Source organism: Mesoplodon bidens (genome assembly GCF_964165515.1).
Source record: "Mesoplodon bidens genome assembly, chromosome: 14".
NCBI lineage: Eukaryota > Metazoa > Chordata > Mammalia > Artiodactyla > Ziphiidae > Mesoplodon > Mesoplodon bidens.
The window spans coordinates 34,244,241-34,261,208 of record NC_138170.1 but is presented as its reverse complement, the minus strand read 5'-3'; the positions used below and the strand labels follow the sequence as shown (position 1 = coordinate 34,261,208).

Genomic DNA, 16,968 nt, shown 5'->3' with positions numbered 1-16,968 from the left:
GGTTAATTTTGTTTTGAATTTCAGAACACCCCTATCTTCCAATAAATGTAACCACAACCTCTTTGGAACAAACGTTCCCACAGCAGGGCCTACTGCATTTAATGAGAGCCAGATACAGGTTCTTAGTGGCCTCCCTGACTCCAGCCTAGCCTGCAGTCTCCAACTAGTTGGAATTTACCAACATATCATTTTATTATTTCTTTGCTTCAAAACTTTAAACAGCTCCATTCCACCTAAGGAACGGAAGCTCAAATACGTATTTTGTTAGCCTGGCATGCAATAACCACTCAAATTTAGCCTTGCCCAACTGGACCAGCTCTTTCTCTGAGCTCCCCAAGTATAAACCCAGAGGTGGAGTTTCCTCATCTATGGAAGAAACCTTTGGACATAAGATGCCTCCTCTCCAACCTTCCTGACCCACTGCTCTCCCACACCATCACCACCACCATCCTTATCTGAGTCCTCGAAAACTCAAGTCCCACCTGGTCGAAAGTGAACTCTCCCCTGGCTACTGCAGCAAGAAGTACTTGAATTTCTTCTTTGTATTTCTCTCCATTTTTAAAAAGAATATTATACTTATAAATAAGAACAAAAGTTTTCTTAAAACAAGAACTCTCCTTACAATACTTGGGGCTACAAGAGTTCTTCAACATTATGTTATTATCCAATCCCTTTATTTTAGAGATGAGAAAGCCAGTCCAGAGAAGCAGCTCGGCACCTTGCCGAAGGTCACAGGGCAGCTTAGTGGCAAAGAAGTGATGGGAACCTAAGTTTCCTGACTCCCAGAACTTACTGTACATGGCAACCTGGTACCATCTTCTCTGCTACTTGGTATCCATTCAAGAGCTTCTAGTGTTGGGTATATCCTCTTTTCCACAAGAGAGAGTTGTGTGCTGCCCAGAACAGGTGTTCAGTAAATGCAGGAGGGGAAAGGGAGAAGAGCTGGATGACAGAAGACACACTCCCCCAGGACCCCCTTCTTAGGAGAAGACCCAACTTTGTGCCAAGTCTCTGTGGGGGGATATCCTGACTCATTTTCAACTCCTCCCATCCACCTCCAACCAATGCCCTCTGCTTTCCTTCAGACCTTCCAACCAATCCCCAAACGGCCCGGAGCATAAACACACCCTTTGCATATGCATCCCCTACAGAATGACCACACTCATGTCCTTACATCCAGAATGAGGGTCACAGCAGTGATTTCCAACTTTCTAAGAGTAAGTATTCAAAGGCAGAAAATTCAGGGATCGGCCCTCCTCCCCAGGGATTATAGCTGTATTTTTTTTTTTTTTTTTTTTTTCTTTGCGGTATGTGGGCCTCTCACTGTTGTGGTCTCTCCCATTGCGAAGCACAGGCTCCGGACGCGCAGGCTCAGCAGCCATGGCTCACGGGCCCAGCCGCTCCGCGGCATGTGGGATCTTCCCGGACTGGGGCACGAACCCGTGTCCCCTGCATCGGCAGGCGGACTCTCAACCACTGCGCCACCAGGGAAGCCCATAGCTGTATTTTTAAATAACTGTGAATTGAGAAAAATATCACAAATATCCACCGTGAACTCAGTACAGTAGTATTTTATTGAGGTTGTATTTGATTATTCTATAAATGTAGCTACATACATTGAAAGAGTAATACATGTACATGGCTGATGTTATGTACATATTCGCTTCACAAACAACACTTGAAGTGCTTATGGGTCCCCAGTCACTTGTTGGGCAACTGCTGGGTGGTGGCATCAGTTCAAGACTTCGGGGGGGGGGGTACCTAAATGCTGGGGAGGGACCTTAAGTCTCTCATCACCTTCCTCTGAAAGAAAAATATGCTAGGCCAACGAGGGTCCACAATCAGCTCATTTCAGATTTCTCACTCCATCGACCTTCTTGTTGGAGTTATTACTTATCACAGGCGTTGGTATCTATCTCTACTACCTCTTTTTGGGGGAAACAAAGGATCTTACTTCAGTCCTCTGGTCTATTCTTGGCTTTCTCAGCAATGCTGCCTCAGGTAGAAAGCCACATTCCGATTCATATTCTGGTCTCTTCCCCATCTCTCCCCAGGAATTATCTCTAAAGAGGAAGTGCTGACAAGTGATTGATAATTTGCATTTTAACCCTATTCAAATTTGGGTAAATGGTTTAATATGCATGCTAATATTCTATCATTATTCCAACTAAGGAAACTATTATGTTAAAGTGTTTAATCAGGAGAATTAGGGAGAACTCCAGACACCTAAAATTAACCTCTAATAGTCTTGACATTCATTTCATTTAAGTGCAATTTGCCAAACTATAAGCAACTCCCTGCCTTAAGACTTCTGCTTAGGCACGTGGGGATTCCTGATAAGACCTAAAAGCAATTCATTTCCTAACTAGATTGCTGTCTAAAAGAATAAACTAAAAGGGCTACAATTTAAATACAATCAAGTCCCCAAGCAGTCACATTCCAGAAGACTTAAACATCATCATCTTGATCCCCAGGAACGACAATGCTCTTCGCTTCAGAAACAACACAACCACTTCCTCTTTCTCTGACCTTCTCAGTTTAATTACTTCCTGTGATTTCTTCTAGGGCTGAGTGTGCCTGCTTCCCAGGGCGGCTGGCTTTCCATAGTGATTTGTCTGGAAGGTGCAGAATGCCAGCTGACAGACATTACACACAAAGTGCTGGGACTTCCTTTTTCTCTTTTAGTGATGGATCTCTTGGGGCACCTGGCATATACCAAGAACTTTTTTTCAGCCATAAGAAGAAGAAAAAATTCTTCCAGCACCTTCACATCTAAAATCAAGCTATACCTCAAAGCTGTAAGTCCTGCCAAGAATGGGGAAGGGCAGGCCCTTGATAATATCTCTCTGCCTGGAAGCACCACCCTCTTGTCCAATGAGCTTCTTCAATAGCTTCCAAATGCCAAGTATGTGAGGTCACCTTTGAAGACACAAACCTGGCCACCGGGAGCTCACCATCATCACAGCCACAGACAGGCTTTCGCTACTCAAAGGTCCCTGGATCTGCAGTACCAGCAGCACCAGGAAGTTTGTTAAAAATGCAGAATCTCTGGCCTTACTGAATCAGAATCCTCATTTTAGAAGATTCCCAGGTGATTCCTATGCACATTCAAGTTTAATCCTCCTCTCAAAACAGCTAGGCTAAAAAGCAGGTCCAGGAGAGTAGCGTGCTTTGTTAGCCATCCTGCTCACACACACTCCATCAAGGGCAAGGTGGCTGGTTCTCTTTCCAAAAGAGGTCTCTGTGGACCTGCTCTTTGTATCAGTACAGAAAAGGCCACCTCAGTGGGCACTGGTTCCCTACTCCACAGAGCTGAACAGGAATGCAAGGAAGAAATGTCATCTCATAGCTCCGAGGCATTTCCAGGATTCTAAACGAGTTCTAATTTCATTTGCTCAACGGTAATATAAATCAAGCTGTACACGTGATAGTTTCTTTGCAAAAACTGAGGCTCTGTGAAGGCATGACACATGATGTTGTTCTACAGACATGGGATCTGAAGTCAAAGACTGTGGGTAAAAATAACAAATCCTGCTCTGTGACCTCAGACAAGATACTTAACCTGGCTGAATCTTTTCTTTGCCTGCAGCTGTGGACCCTTTTGGCTCTTGGACATAGTCCATCCACATGTGAGTGCGTGAGTTTATGTACACACAACACGCAAGCACACACACACTCCCCCTAAAAATGACTCGAAGAACTTGTTAGGGGATTCTAGGAAGGGCATGTAACTCCTCTAATGCTCTGGAGGAAGAGTTCCCTCCACCCCAAATCTGGGAATCCCGGTGCTTGCAGCTCAAGGGGGAACCCTGCAGAGGAAGAGGAAGAAAAGGGGAAACACCTCTGGCAGCCGGTCAGTCCATGATCCAGACAACAGTGGCCTCACACCCCTAAGGCACATGGAAGTGCCTAGCATGCTAGAATGTAAGCTCCCAAGGGCAGAGAGTGCTTCTGAGTCACAGCTCAGCTCCTGCCTGGCAGGTAAGGTGTCTGGAACACTGGGTGCAGTAAGTGAATGGCACTCCACAGCTAGTCTCTCCCTTTCCTCCAGCCTCACCCCCACTGCTATTTATTTTAGCCAATAAATATTTATACATGGCTTTGCAATTAGGATCCAAGTATGCTCTAAAGTCAAGTTCTTTAGATTCAGAGAATACTACACTCCAAATGGGCACCAGTAATCTGGCAAATCTACTAATTTTCCTTAGTATAAAAGACATCTAAGAACGGATGGTAGGGACCTCAAAGCTGGTTTGCAAACAGCAAACTCCTCATCTGAAACCTGTTCACCCACAGATTAGCGAGAAGGCCACCATTAAGCCTTCAGGGCCAGAAGTAACACTGAGCCAGGGCACACCATCCTGGCACAGCAGGCTTGTTTTGGAATTTGGAGCATGAGAAAAATCCCAGATATGACTTAAACTATTAAGCAAAGGAGAGAAATTTAATGACTATGTTAAGACTATATTCACACTTATCCAGCTTCAAAAGGTCTGTAAAAGTGAGTAAAATTATTGGGATGCTGATAATTAAATTAAACCTCTGGTCCAGCATCCACTTTATTCCTTGGCTGGAAATATAAAACGCGAATACCAACATGGCACGCAAGTAGACAAAACAAGCCATAAGCCTGCTTACTCCTAAGAGAACTCTCAGCCTCACTCATTTCCACCAAGCCTATTGACTCTTGTTTTAGAGACAATTTGAACGCTGTTGGTAATATGATTTCTAGACCACAGACAGGGATGGCAAGAGAGTCAACTATAGGCTACTATAGGTAAGTACGCTGACTGTAAGAGTCTGTAGAGGAAAGAGGCAGGGTGTGACCCCAAAGCCCATGTTTCTTCCACTACCATCGTGACAATCTGCCCCTCGCAGTAGTTCTGAAAAAAACAAAAACAAGCAAACAATAAAACTCAAAGTCTTTTTGGATGTGGGTACAATGTGAATTGTCATTTAATTTTTTATACAAGGTAAAACTATTTTTCAATTAATGAACATTTACGTTAACCAATCAATAAATGTTTGCAGAAAGCCTACTATGGGCTCAGCACTCTGCCAGGCTATGGGTATACAGATCGATAAGCTATTATTCCCACACCAGGAAGGGCAGACGGGCCAAGCTTCTGGGTGCATTCTCAGTTAGGGTGGGATGCAAATATTACAAAATAAACAGTGCTTATCTGAAAAATCAATACGGGAGGCCAGAGCCAAAGCAACGAGAAAAAGAAATAAGAGGAATAAACAATGAAAATGAAACACAAAGATGAACTAGGAAAGACAATTTAAAAAACTTAGCCTGAGGGGCTTCTCTCGTGGCACAGTGGTTAAGAATCCGCCTGCCAATGCAGGGGACACGGGTTCAGGGAAGATCCCACATGCCGCAGAGCAACTAAGCCCGTGAGCCACAAGTACTGAAGCCCGCGCTCTAGAGCCCGCAAGCTACAACTACTGAAGCCCGCGAGCCACAACTACTGAAGCCTGTGCGCCTAGAGCCCGTGCTCCGCAAGAAGAGAAGCCACCGCAACGAGAAGCCCGCGTACCACAACGAAGAGCGGCCCCCACTCACCGCAGCTAGAGAAAGCCCGCGTGCAGCAACGAAGACCCAACGCAGCCAAAAATAATTTTTAAAAAAATTAAAAATAAAAAAACAGCCTAATTAAGCTTTAAGCATTTATGAATGACCACAGGGAATAAATCTAAGAATGGAAACAAGGAGATCTGAAAATTCGTTATTTCAGTACAAAGAGGAGGAGCCAGCCAAAGCCCTACATTTTGAAGCTGCCCGTGTTTAAATCTCTTCACTCACAACTGCTAAATGCCAGGGTGAAGTCAAAATCCATTTCTCCTTAGTGCAAGTCAACATAGAAATTTTGTTTTCAAGTAAGTTTTCAACTGCCCTTTGAAAGTAGCATAAATACCATAAACAGGGTGTGCTATCACGTGCCCCCTGTGAACATACTGTTGACAAAAGATTACCTGAGAAATGAGTAGTTACAAAGCAGCTGGTTTTTAATTCCGTCAACTCCTATGCCAGTTAATATCAAATATTTTACCGAGATCCAGGCCTGACTTCCTTTCCCTGACAGGGAACACCAAGCTGTGGTAACAATCTTCCATGCCTACAAGGGCAAGCACACAGAAAACGCATTTCACAGAGCATGGTGTGCACCAGTGCAAAACATTCCTTCTACGCCAGTGACTAAAAGCCCTAGACAATGCCTTAAAAAATCATCAGTGTTCTAGCCTTAAATATTGATCAAAAAGAAACATTTACAAGAATAGTTAATGAGTTTATCAAGATGACCGGGTCTTTAAAAAAAAAAAAAATCAGCCCCATTTACTTAAGAGAAAACAAGCCAAAACTGAACATAAAAACTTCCGGCTCTGCCTCTATTATCATCATCTTGTTCAGTTTCTGAGGATTTTGCTGTTCTATTGTGTATTTGTGTTCATCCCCATAATATAGGAACTCTGCCAATAGTGGAGTTCATCAGTACAGCTGTCTCCAACTTCAAGTGTTAAGACTCCATCAGAACCCTATAGCTACTGCAAATTGTTAATACTGTGATTCCTGCCGAGATTCTCCTGCAGAGGCAGAAACGCAGGCCCTGGCTTATTGTGTTTAAGATGTTCTACTTCCCAGTTCTCACAATAGTGATTGGAATCAAAATGGTTTTGAGTTGTCAATCACAGAGCAGCATCACCAGATAGTTCTGAACCCAATTTCCACAAGACGTGCCAGGGGCTTCAGGTGAACATGGAGTTTCTGAGAAGGAGGCTTATACACAATCTAAGTTAACCAAATACGACAACTATAATTATTGCATTAGTCAGCAGGGGCAAAACAGCATTTTAAAATAATCAAATCCATTTTTGAATTTAATAGATCTTTATTAAAAGCAACCACAATGTGCCCAATGGTATTGGGACAACAGTTAGAAAACTAGGCAGTTAAGAGGTAACCCTAAATCCCAAAAGCTCATGTTCTGGGACAGAATCTAGCTGGGTATAAGTCCAGCTCTAAATGGTGATAACTGTCATACAGTGTGGGAGGAAAATGCTATAAAGAGCCCACGGTTTTGACTTAGGGAGTCGGGGTGGGGAAAGTCTAGGAGGACCTCATAAGAGGAATGACTCAGAGCTGGCTGGCGGGGGAATGAGCAGAATTTCACTTGTTGGAGAAGGAAAGGAAGAAAGATGACTCCGGAATAAACAGCACAAGCAAGGAGATTGTTGAGCAGAATAGTATTGGTACTGATACTGATCCACTTTTTATACATGTTTTTGGTTAAAGGGACTGGAAAAAAGGTAGCATTTGTTAAGATCCCTGTGGAAACAAACCCAGCAGATGGAGGTTAGTCCAGGCCCACCACCTAACAAGACATACAGCCTTGCAGTAGGCACTTAACTTTATACAATGACAATGTCTTTATACAGTGACAATGTTCTGGCTTATAAGCTTGTTAAGGTCTTTCCAAGTTTTTTGTTTTGTTTTGCTTTCAAGATTTTCTGAGGAAGAGACCAAGATTCCAATTCTGCATAGTCAACTCTGTTTTCAACATTTAAGGATTCTATTCAGGTAGAGTAGAAACACACCCCCTTTTTTTAAGGCTAATGCATAGAGAATGGATCAATACTTGTAACGGGTCTAATTACCACAACTCTTATTTCAATGACTGTAGAGCGAACATTCCAGTAATAATCAACTCTGAATTCACACTCCTCCCATTATCTTAAGGTGTATCACAGAATGCTCAAGCCCAAGTTTATTTAAATTCACTTTAATTCAGTATGTGCTTCATAGCATTTTCAGGCAAGATAAGGGAAATGAAAAAAATTATGGCAATGACAGACTGTCATCAATTCAGAAGAATTAGGGACAGCGTGACTGTCAGAAACAGTGTGAGCTCTGAAGTCAGAATGACTAAGGCTGACCACCCTCTCCCCTTCTGAGACAGTACCTCATGGTGCTTTAAAAACACAGTCCTTCCTGAGCCAGGCTGCTGGGGTTACTTAACCTCTCTGGGCCTTGATTTCTGCACCTATAAATGCAGGTAATAAAACCATCTACTGCATAGAATTGTTGAGAAGACTAAATGAGTAAAGTGCTATAAAAGATATTTGCTCTCTTCAGCTTCCTCATCAGTTAAATGGGGTAACACCTCCTTCACACAGTTATTTGAAAGTGAGCCTGTAAGAAACCTATCTCAGTGCCCAGCACAGAGCCGACACCAGACACCTGTTATTCCTAGTGTGGGCTGCAAGCTTTACACAGGCTGGCTCATTTAATTCCCACGGCAACTCCACGAAATCAGTAATATTTATTCCCATTTTATTCACTCAGATAAAAGCAAAGTGAGATACATAAGTGACTTGCCTTAGATCAGAAAGTGACCAAATGGCTAAGCCTTGAGCCATAAGAATATGTTACAAATGCATTTAAAGCGGGATCTTCAGCCCTTGGCTGAAATAACCAGTTAGAAAGACATTTTTCAGTCAGTTGAGACTGAGAGTTAAAGACATCAGGGAATTATTCTTAATTTTGTAAAGTGTGATCATGGTATTGTGGTTTCACGGGATAGTATGCTCATCTTTTGGAAAGTAAGCTCAAGTAATTGGATATGAGAGTTCGAATGTCTAATTTCTTTGAAATGGTTCAGCAAAAATATTAAAGCCTTTTTTTAAAAAAAAATGGGAAATCTTCCAACATTATGGAAAATATGAGCGAGGGCAGAGCTACAAATCCATTCTCAGCAAGATGTGTGTTGCAGAGAAGAGTTCACGAACAAAATAGAAAGCTGAATGGTAGCCAGGTGTCTCCTGCTTGAGAAGGGTTTCTTCATTTTGTCTGCAAATTTCCAAATCATTTATAACCATGATCAAATGATTTAAGAATACAGATGGAATACATATGATTTAAAAAATTTTTCCACTCCCTGTATACAAAAGACCACTTTCAATAATTTATTGATGCTCTTTAATTTTTCAATTATTAAAAAGAAGATCTGTGGAGTTGTCAATCTTAACATGCATTTCTATCTGGAGTGGGATCAAAAAAGGATCAGGATATTTTCTATATGGAAGCTGTTGTTTAGGACCATCAGGGAAAAGAGCATTCCTGAATTTATGAGCATGTATTTATTAGAGAGCACTTTTATTTTTCTTTTCTTTTCTTTTTTGGCCATGCTGCACAGCTTGGAGGATCTTAGTTCCCCCACCAGAGACTGAACCCGGCCCATAGCAGTGAAGGTACAGAGTCCTAACAACTACACTGCCAGGGAATTCCCTAGGGAGGAGTTTTAAACTGGAAAAGAACATTAGAAGACAAAACTTATTATTTTTTTAAATTAAGCATGATTTTACCAGTTGCAAGACTGAGTTATTGTATTCTGATGCTAAATGTAACGTATTTACACAGCCGTATTGTGTAATAAAAACCTTAAATATATATGGACTATCAGGAAAATCTATTTTACCTAAGGCACAAATATATCTCTCAAGTCTCCAGTTAGATGTCACTTCCTTATAAGTAACACACCTTGTCTACTTCCGAAAGATTATCTGAGGGACCTCAAACATAAAACCATTAGAAAATAGGAGACTGTAATGAACATAGAGGAGCAGTAAATAAATCTAGCGAAAACCTAAGCTAATACGGTTACCATAATCAAGCAAAAATTTTAGCTGAGCTTCCAGAAAGTGGTAGCAAAAACAAAAAACAAAAACAAAAAAGCAATCACAGCTAGCTCTGTAACTCAGAGAGAAACCTTCTTCCTGGCACCAGCATTTAAAAGGAATTTTTTCAGAGGGATCATTACATAAGAACGTTGAACAATATAATGGACAGAGTCCACAAATGGCAGTTTACAGCCCAAACAGCCTGTTTTCCTACCAGGCATTTCTTGTCTCATGACAAGGTCATTACATTAAAAGAAATCCCGAGAAGGCCACTTCTGCAGTGGGCTAAGGTGCCACAGCTTTCTGATTCTCTAACTGAAACCAGAACCTGTCCTCAAATACCCATTGTCTCAACTGGGCTTCTGACAGCAGTGGGGGCAGCCGGTTCCATGCTGAACTGCTCAGAAAGCCTGGAAGAGAGAGATTTATTTCTTGCTGGTGATTCCACATGAAATCCCTTTGCTTTGGATACCAGATGGGGTAGGATGTACAGCGGACCTGCTGCCCTGAAAAGGGAGCGGCCAGGCCAGTATCCCCAAGGGATGGAGCCAAGGAACCCAATCTCCAACAAGCCCAGAGCATGGCAACCGTCCCTCCCTGCTGCTACCGCTGTGTGTGCAGGGACAAACAAGGACCCACAAAAATACCTGTTTATTAGTCAACTCCAAAAAGGGGCAAGGCACAGCAGCATATTCCTCCCCCTGCCCCATATTTCAGCCCTAGAAGGGCAACATTTTACGATTTCAAGATACAGTCTATGAAGGCAAAGCAAAAGGTCTAAAATAGAAAGACCAGTAGATGTGGTGGGGCAGCGGACACGCACACCAGGCGGGATCCTCTACAGCTACGGACGCGTGTCCGGCAGACCAGGAGTTACTGCAGTCAAAGCTCCCTGGGGACCCACAGAAAGGAAATTCCCTTTCCCAAACACCAACCCTCCCAACACCCCCTCCCGCCCAGCCTGGTGACAGCAGACGCCAAAGGATAAAGGGGCATTAAAAAAAAAAAGTGAGTAGATTCTTAGAGCACAGCATTCTGTCACCTGCTGCATAGCCCTCAACGCCGGCCAGCCCTGAGTCACTTCCCCTCTCTGCCCCGGGTCTCAATGCTCGCGGGGGCAAAAGACCCGGGGCCTCGGGCGGGGGCTACCCACAGCCCCCACGCCCCTGCACACACGCGCGGGGCCTCCCTCCAGGCAAGTCCCGGAGGCTGCAGACCCGCTCTCTGCGCCCCGGCCAAAGAGACCCAGCCGGCGCCGCCGCTACCTTGGCTAATGGCAGCTCTGAATGAAAGGAGCCGAGGCAGGCTCCGGATTTATGAATGTGCAGGGGAGGAGGGGAGGGATATCATGTGACAATAAAGGAGACCGTCTTATTCACAAAAAAAAAAAAAAAAAAAAAAAAAAGTGGCTGGCGGCGGGCACAGCCACTGAGCAGGGGCGGCCGCCGCGGTGCGGTGACCGCTCGGACCCGAAGCCGACGACCTCAGGCACGGGGCCCGGCGGCCCTGATTCTATTGCACCCGCGATCGGAAACGCCTCGGGCGCGGGTGGGAGAAAGCCAAACCGGACTCGGCGACCGTGGAGCCGGAGGGAGCTGCACCTTGGCCCGGGGCTGGAGAAAGACACGGGTACCGCGGGAGGCGGCGGGTCCGCCGGAGAGACCCTCCAGCGAAGCGCCCCGAGCATTGTTCCCCTCGGGCCCGCGGGCCGGGCACGCACACGTGTGCACGCGCACACGCACAGATAAACACACACACACAGATACATACACACACGTGTCCGCAGCGCGCTGCCCCGCACGCTCCCGCCCGCCCCCGCCGCACGACCTCTGATCCGCCCAGCGAGCAGCCCAGACCCCGCGGAACGCCTGTGCTGGGCCCGCCGGCGCGTGCACACACACTCACACGCGCCGCGGGACCCCTGGGCGGCTCCAGCACGCCGGCCCGCGCGGGGACCCGGGCGCACGCAGACCCCAGCGCAGCCCGCGCCCAGTCCTCCCTGTGCTCCGCCGTGTTTTTTATGAATGAAAATGTGGTATGCAAATGAGAGCGATTCAGGAAAACGACATGGCGGAGCCTCGGCCCCAGTGGGCTCCCGAAGGGACCGCGGGGCGAGCGGCGGTTGGGAGAGCCACAAAGTCACCGTGTAAAAACCCACCGACCCCGGGAAGCCGGAGCGGGGGTGTCAGGTCTTCCGCTCCCGCCGCCGAGGATCTCGGCGGGAGGGGTGTTTGTGAGTCCCCGGACAGGGAACGGGGACCGCCCCGAGGTCACCCGCGCGCCCTTGGCCCCCGCAGCGGCCACCAGCCCGCCGACCCAAGGCGCGCCCCCGCTGGCCCGCAGCAGTTTTCGCCCCCTCCTCACTTCAACAAGCGGGAAATTTCGCGTCCCAAACCCCACAGGCCAGCGAGTCGCTGCACCCCACGCCAAGTTCACCCAACCAGAGTCCCCGCCCGCGTCCTCAGCCCCGGCCCCCACGCTGCCCCTGCAGGGCACCCTCGTCCCACCCCGCGGCCAAACTTACTCGTCCGGGTGTGTTTCTTCGGTCATTTTCCTGTTCACCTAGACGCCTGTCCCGCGGCGGGCAGCTTTGCTCCCTTCATCTTCCTGTCTGCTCACCCCCCTTCTTCACATCTCCGGAGATCGCCTGATTTGGTTGGGGGGAGCTGCTAGAGATGAAGGGGACGCCGCAGAAGGCAGAAGGGGAAGCAGGGCGACCGGAGCGCGGGGTGAGGTCTGGGGGAAGGGGTGCACAGGCAAGCTTCGGGGGGGAGTGAGCGCCGCAGCGCCGAGGGGCGAGGCGGGCGGGGGCTCCGGGGGCTCGGGGGCGGGCGGAGAGGAGAGATTTGGGCAGGGTACAGCGATGGGGGAGAGGAGGAGAAAAACAAGCGCGCCGTGGAGCGGCGGGGACCGCTGAGAGCAGGAGGAGAGGGCCGGCCGAGGGTGGGGGCTTGGTCCGGGGTTGTCCCCGGAGAACCGGGCCAATCACGGTTCCGGGGAGCGCTCGGCGGTCGGGGGAGGTGCGCCTGGAAGGCGGTGCAGGGCGCCCGGTACGAGCCCCATCTCTTGACTCCGCCGATTTACTCCATATTGGATTCTCACCGCCGCCAACAGGAGGAGGAAGTAGGGCGGAAGCGATGACGTCTTCCCAGCGGCCAGAGGTGGTGGAGTGCAAAAAGCTTCCTACTTGCGACCGAAAAAAAAAAAAAAAAAGGAGAAAAAAAAAAAAAAAAACTTTGTTCCGTCTACTGAGCATGCCCGGCTTCCTTCCCCACCCCCCTGCCTCCTGGCTTCCACTCCCGGAGGAGCCCCGGAGCGGAGTTACTTGCGCCGCGTCTAACTCCGGATCCTCCTTCGTTAGCGCTCCGGGTTTTAAGATGCCCGAGAGGAGGGAGGAGGCGGCAGCCGCAGACTCGCACACATCTGGCTCCCGGTTGGTTCCCTCCCTCCTTCGAAACCCCTGGATTAAAAATCGGAGGACTGGGGTGGGGGGGGGGAGGGGGAAGACGGGGAGTTCAGAGGAGGGCCGGAGGGGTGCTCGCGATCAGAAGACCAACTATCCCCGACCTTGGGGCGGGAGGGTGGGGGCGGCACAGGTGCCTTTGCCAAGATTCTGAATGTCAGAGGCTTTTCAGTTTCACGTGAATCTTATGATCTTTTTTTTTTTTTCTCAGTAGGGGAATGGGCAATTTTAAGGAATCATTATTTATACATTGAAAACAAGTAATCCAACACAACCCAGAAACGTTTGCATTCCAGTAGAAATGAAAGACTTTCCCAGGTTAAAAGGTAAACCCAAATATGTTTTTTAAATTATTCAGTAAATCTCTCTCAAGTTGGTGGAGGATGGCCCTTGTCCCAGGCCCTTGAACGCTACAATTCCTGGTCCAGAGGTTGCCAGCTGCCTGGGCTTTGGCACAGTGAGATGGGGAGATGGAGAGCTCCTCGAGCCCTGCTCCCCCTCCACCTCCCCTTTGTTTTTAAATTATTTTTCCTGCCTTGGCCTGGGACCACGCGCCTGGATGGGCCTGCACTTTCTAAAACAGCACTGTCTAGGCAATGGGCAGGCAACCTAAACAACTGTAACAGGATCTTTGCTTGGCTTGATGCTCTGCTGTTGCAGTCTTGAAATTCTTTATGGTGTTTGAACAAGGGTCTTCACGTTGTTACTCTGCAGTGGGTCCCACAAATTCCATAGCTATTGGATATTTCCTTCTGGAGTCTTGCTAGGGAGCAAGAGATGCAGTCTCTGCCCCTTCCTGATCTCCCAGTGCAGTACTTTTCTATCCTCCTGAATGTGCTAAGACACTACACAGAGATTTTTAACTTAATAGCAACCACTGAACAAATTAAGAGAAGATTATATGCCTCAAATGTAGTATACCTAAAGTGTACATGTATGCATTTGGACAGCCACAAGTACTCCGAAGATAGAATTTCACCTTGAGTCAAGGAAAAGCTAGTGGTTTACCCTAGGCTTCGTGTTTACGATAACCATGATCTTGGTGGACACGGATTGGGTTCCACCCGCCCTTGATGTGTGGTGGTGAAAAGGGCACTAGACGGGGAGGAAACCCTGGGTTCTGGTTTTCTCCTAGCAGCCCTGAGACCCTGAGTGAGGCTTTTAGCAATTCTTCAGTTTCTTTATAAAACAAAGATAACAAGGCCATACTTGTCCTTCTGTTTTTGAGGCCGTTGAGGGTCTATGAGACAGCACTGAACAGAGCAAGACCTCGTTGTTGTCTAAATCCCCATAAAGCTAAGGCATCTCCCCAGTTCTCACCTTTGCCCATTGTTGCTTTTCTCAACAATGTTTGAAAGAGTTCCCACTCATTCATTCCTGAACTTCCAGGAACATGGACATTTGTCCATGTCAAAATTATCCACCCAATGAGCATCTCTTCGGCGCCACCCTCCAGTTTCAGAGTATTCAAATGGCAAGGTGGCAGGTGAGGTGATTATTAGTTTCCGCATGTAGGCAAGCTGATTCTGTGTTATCACAACTCATTCATCCAGCTCCCTGCTAATAGCAGTGAATGACTGGCCCAACCCAGGGACCAGCAGCTGGAGGAGCAAAAGAAAACATTCCAAGGTCCAGGAGTAACCAGGTCCCAAATGGGTTGTCCTGCTGCCAGACTCCAGAAGGTCCTTAAGTTCTCTGAGCGTCGGGTTCAGTGTCTGTAATGTCAGGATAATTCCCACAACATAGAGTCGTTGGGAGGATTAAATGGCTATAAAGTGAAGGCACTGTGTTAAGCACTCTGCAAGTAGGAGATTAATGGCAACTATTTCTTCCCTCTAGCCAGTGGATTACCAAATGCTCCCCCCACCACTCCTGGTCCTCTGTGTTCCTCTAAAGAAAACCTTGCAATTCTCCTCTGCCTTCTTCATTACCCAAAAGGGGCCTTTTGATGAAAATGTTCCTAGCAGGTCACCTCTTGTCCCCCCCCCATCAATTGCTAACTGTGACTCCGGCAGCTCCAAAAATAAATGGCTGTAGTGGGCGAATAACTTAGATGTTTTTTTGATCTATCAGGGTGTTATCAAAGTCTACTGGATTGTTTCCAGAATAGGGGGTATCACGGATTCAGGGCTTTAATTTAATGACATTGCTGAAAGAGCTAAATACACGCATCCCGGTCTCTTCCACACAACCAGCGAAACAAGGGGCAGGCAGATCAAACCAAGGGTGTCTCGTACAGAGTCAAAAGTAATATTGATCTGCTCACAACTTCACGCTAACCCAGCGGAGCCCCCAGCAGGACCCCCACCTACCCGCCTCTCAACCGGAGTCCGGGGCCAGGGAGCACCCCCTCCCGAATCCTCCTCGCCAGCCGCCTGGAAAGCCTGGAGCCCGGAACCGGAGCGACCCTCGGCGACTGCCGGACGGGCATGCTCAGTAGACCCGCAGGTCTCCTTTAAGTCGGAAGCCGGCCGCGGCCCCCGCCCCCTCCCGCCCCGCAAGGGCGCGGGGAGAAGCGGACATTTTCTCCTTTTCAGCAATCTGCTCTTTCTTGTCCTTCGCCCCCGCTCTGCGTCCTCCCACTTATCGCCTGTCGGGGTCCGGTAGGGCGGGCTGGTGATAATCAGTCCCCTTCTCCTCCCGGGGGTGTGGGGGCGTGGGATAGGGGGTGATTGGGGGAGGACTCCACTGTGCCCTAAGGTTTGTGCTGACCGGCCGCGGCCCGCAGGAGCCCCCCTACTGCCGCGGCGCCCCCCGCTCCCCGCCCCGCGAGGCGGGCGCAGCTGCGTTCCGCCTGTCCTCACCTCACCCCCATTCTGCCCCTTAGGTATTTCTCAATGACCGGCGCTCGGAGGACACTTCCGACCCGGGAGGGAGCGGGTAGCATTAGCTCCCGCTTTATCAGTTCCTTCCGGCCTGCCGGGAGCCCAGCCCTGCGCTCAGTTTGGCCGCGCCCGGGTGCTTTTATTATTCTGTTTAAATAAGCAGTCGTGTGTGCCAGGGTGTGCCAAGCAACTTTGCAGCCTGGCTGCCTCCCCCCAGACCCGCCGGCCGGAATGGAAACCCAAGCTCTCGTAATGAAGGGGATGATGCAAACTTAGAAACTGACCCGGCACCCGGGAATGATGCCCCACCCCCACCCTTGGCGCGCGGCGTCCCAGTCCGGGCATGAATGGCTGGAGCCCGATTGCATAATCGGCGCGGTATATATAGCCGGCGGGCAGGCCGCTGACGCGCTCCTGCGTCCTGTTATCGTGAATACTTCATCGCCGATGGCGTTGGCTCCCGGGTCATTTTCCCTTTCAGCTGTAAGGCTGGGATTTTAAATAGCAGAGATGAAAGGCTCTTGTCCCTGCCTCCCTCCTCCCTTGAGTTCATGTATTATGAATGAAACCTCGCTGCTTCCTGAAATCCCTACTTCAGGTAGGAGAGAGGCTCAAAGTCAAGGGTCAGGGCAGCGGTCCACCGAACCTCGTGTGTGTGTGTGTGTGCGCGCGCGCGCTCGCATCCGGGAGAGAGAGAGAGAGAGCAAGAGATGATTGACAGGACTGGGCAACCTTCTCGTTGAGAAAACGTAATAACCGCTTAGGGTTTGCCCCTGGAGTTTCAGTTTACAACTCTACAGCCTCAATTTATGAGTAGATTATGCAAAGGGTCCTTTCGGCTGTGGCTGCTCGCGCTCCCTCAGAAGGCCTCGCCTCTGTAGAAGTGCTGTTTCATTCGGAGGAGCTGGTTCCCTTTCCCCTCGGAGGCAGCAAACATCCCCGGCTGTAAAAGCCCTGGGGACATTTGAGGTCTGGGAGAAAAGCAGTGCAACGGGTGTT

General features: G+C 48.3%; 1 protein-coding gene across 2 annotated transcripts in view; it reads right to left on the bottom strand.

Moving 5' to 3' along the window:
- Window positions 1-15,527, bottom strand: part of SPRED2 (sprouty related EVH1 domain containing 2) — a 126,574-nt gene extending 111,047 nt beyond the window's left edge. Inside the window, exons 1-2 of one of the 2 annotated variants that reach the window (XM_081254248.1) lie at window positions 15,457-15,527; window positions 12,206-12,864 (exon numbers count right to left, since the gene is read on the bottom strand). In XM_081254248.1, coding sequence (XP_081110374.1) covers window positions 12,206-12,231 — 26 coding nt within the window. In that variant the 5' untranslated portion in view covers window positions 12,232-12,864; window positions 15,457-15,527. Of the gene's footprint in view, window positions 1-12,205; window positions 13,152-15,456 lie in introns of those variants that run through there. The other variant, XM_081254247.1, reaches the window with a different exon arrangement.
- Window positions 15,528-16,968: the final 1,441 nt, after the last annotated feature.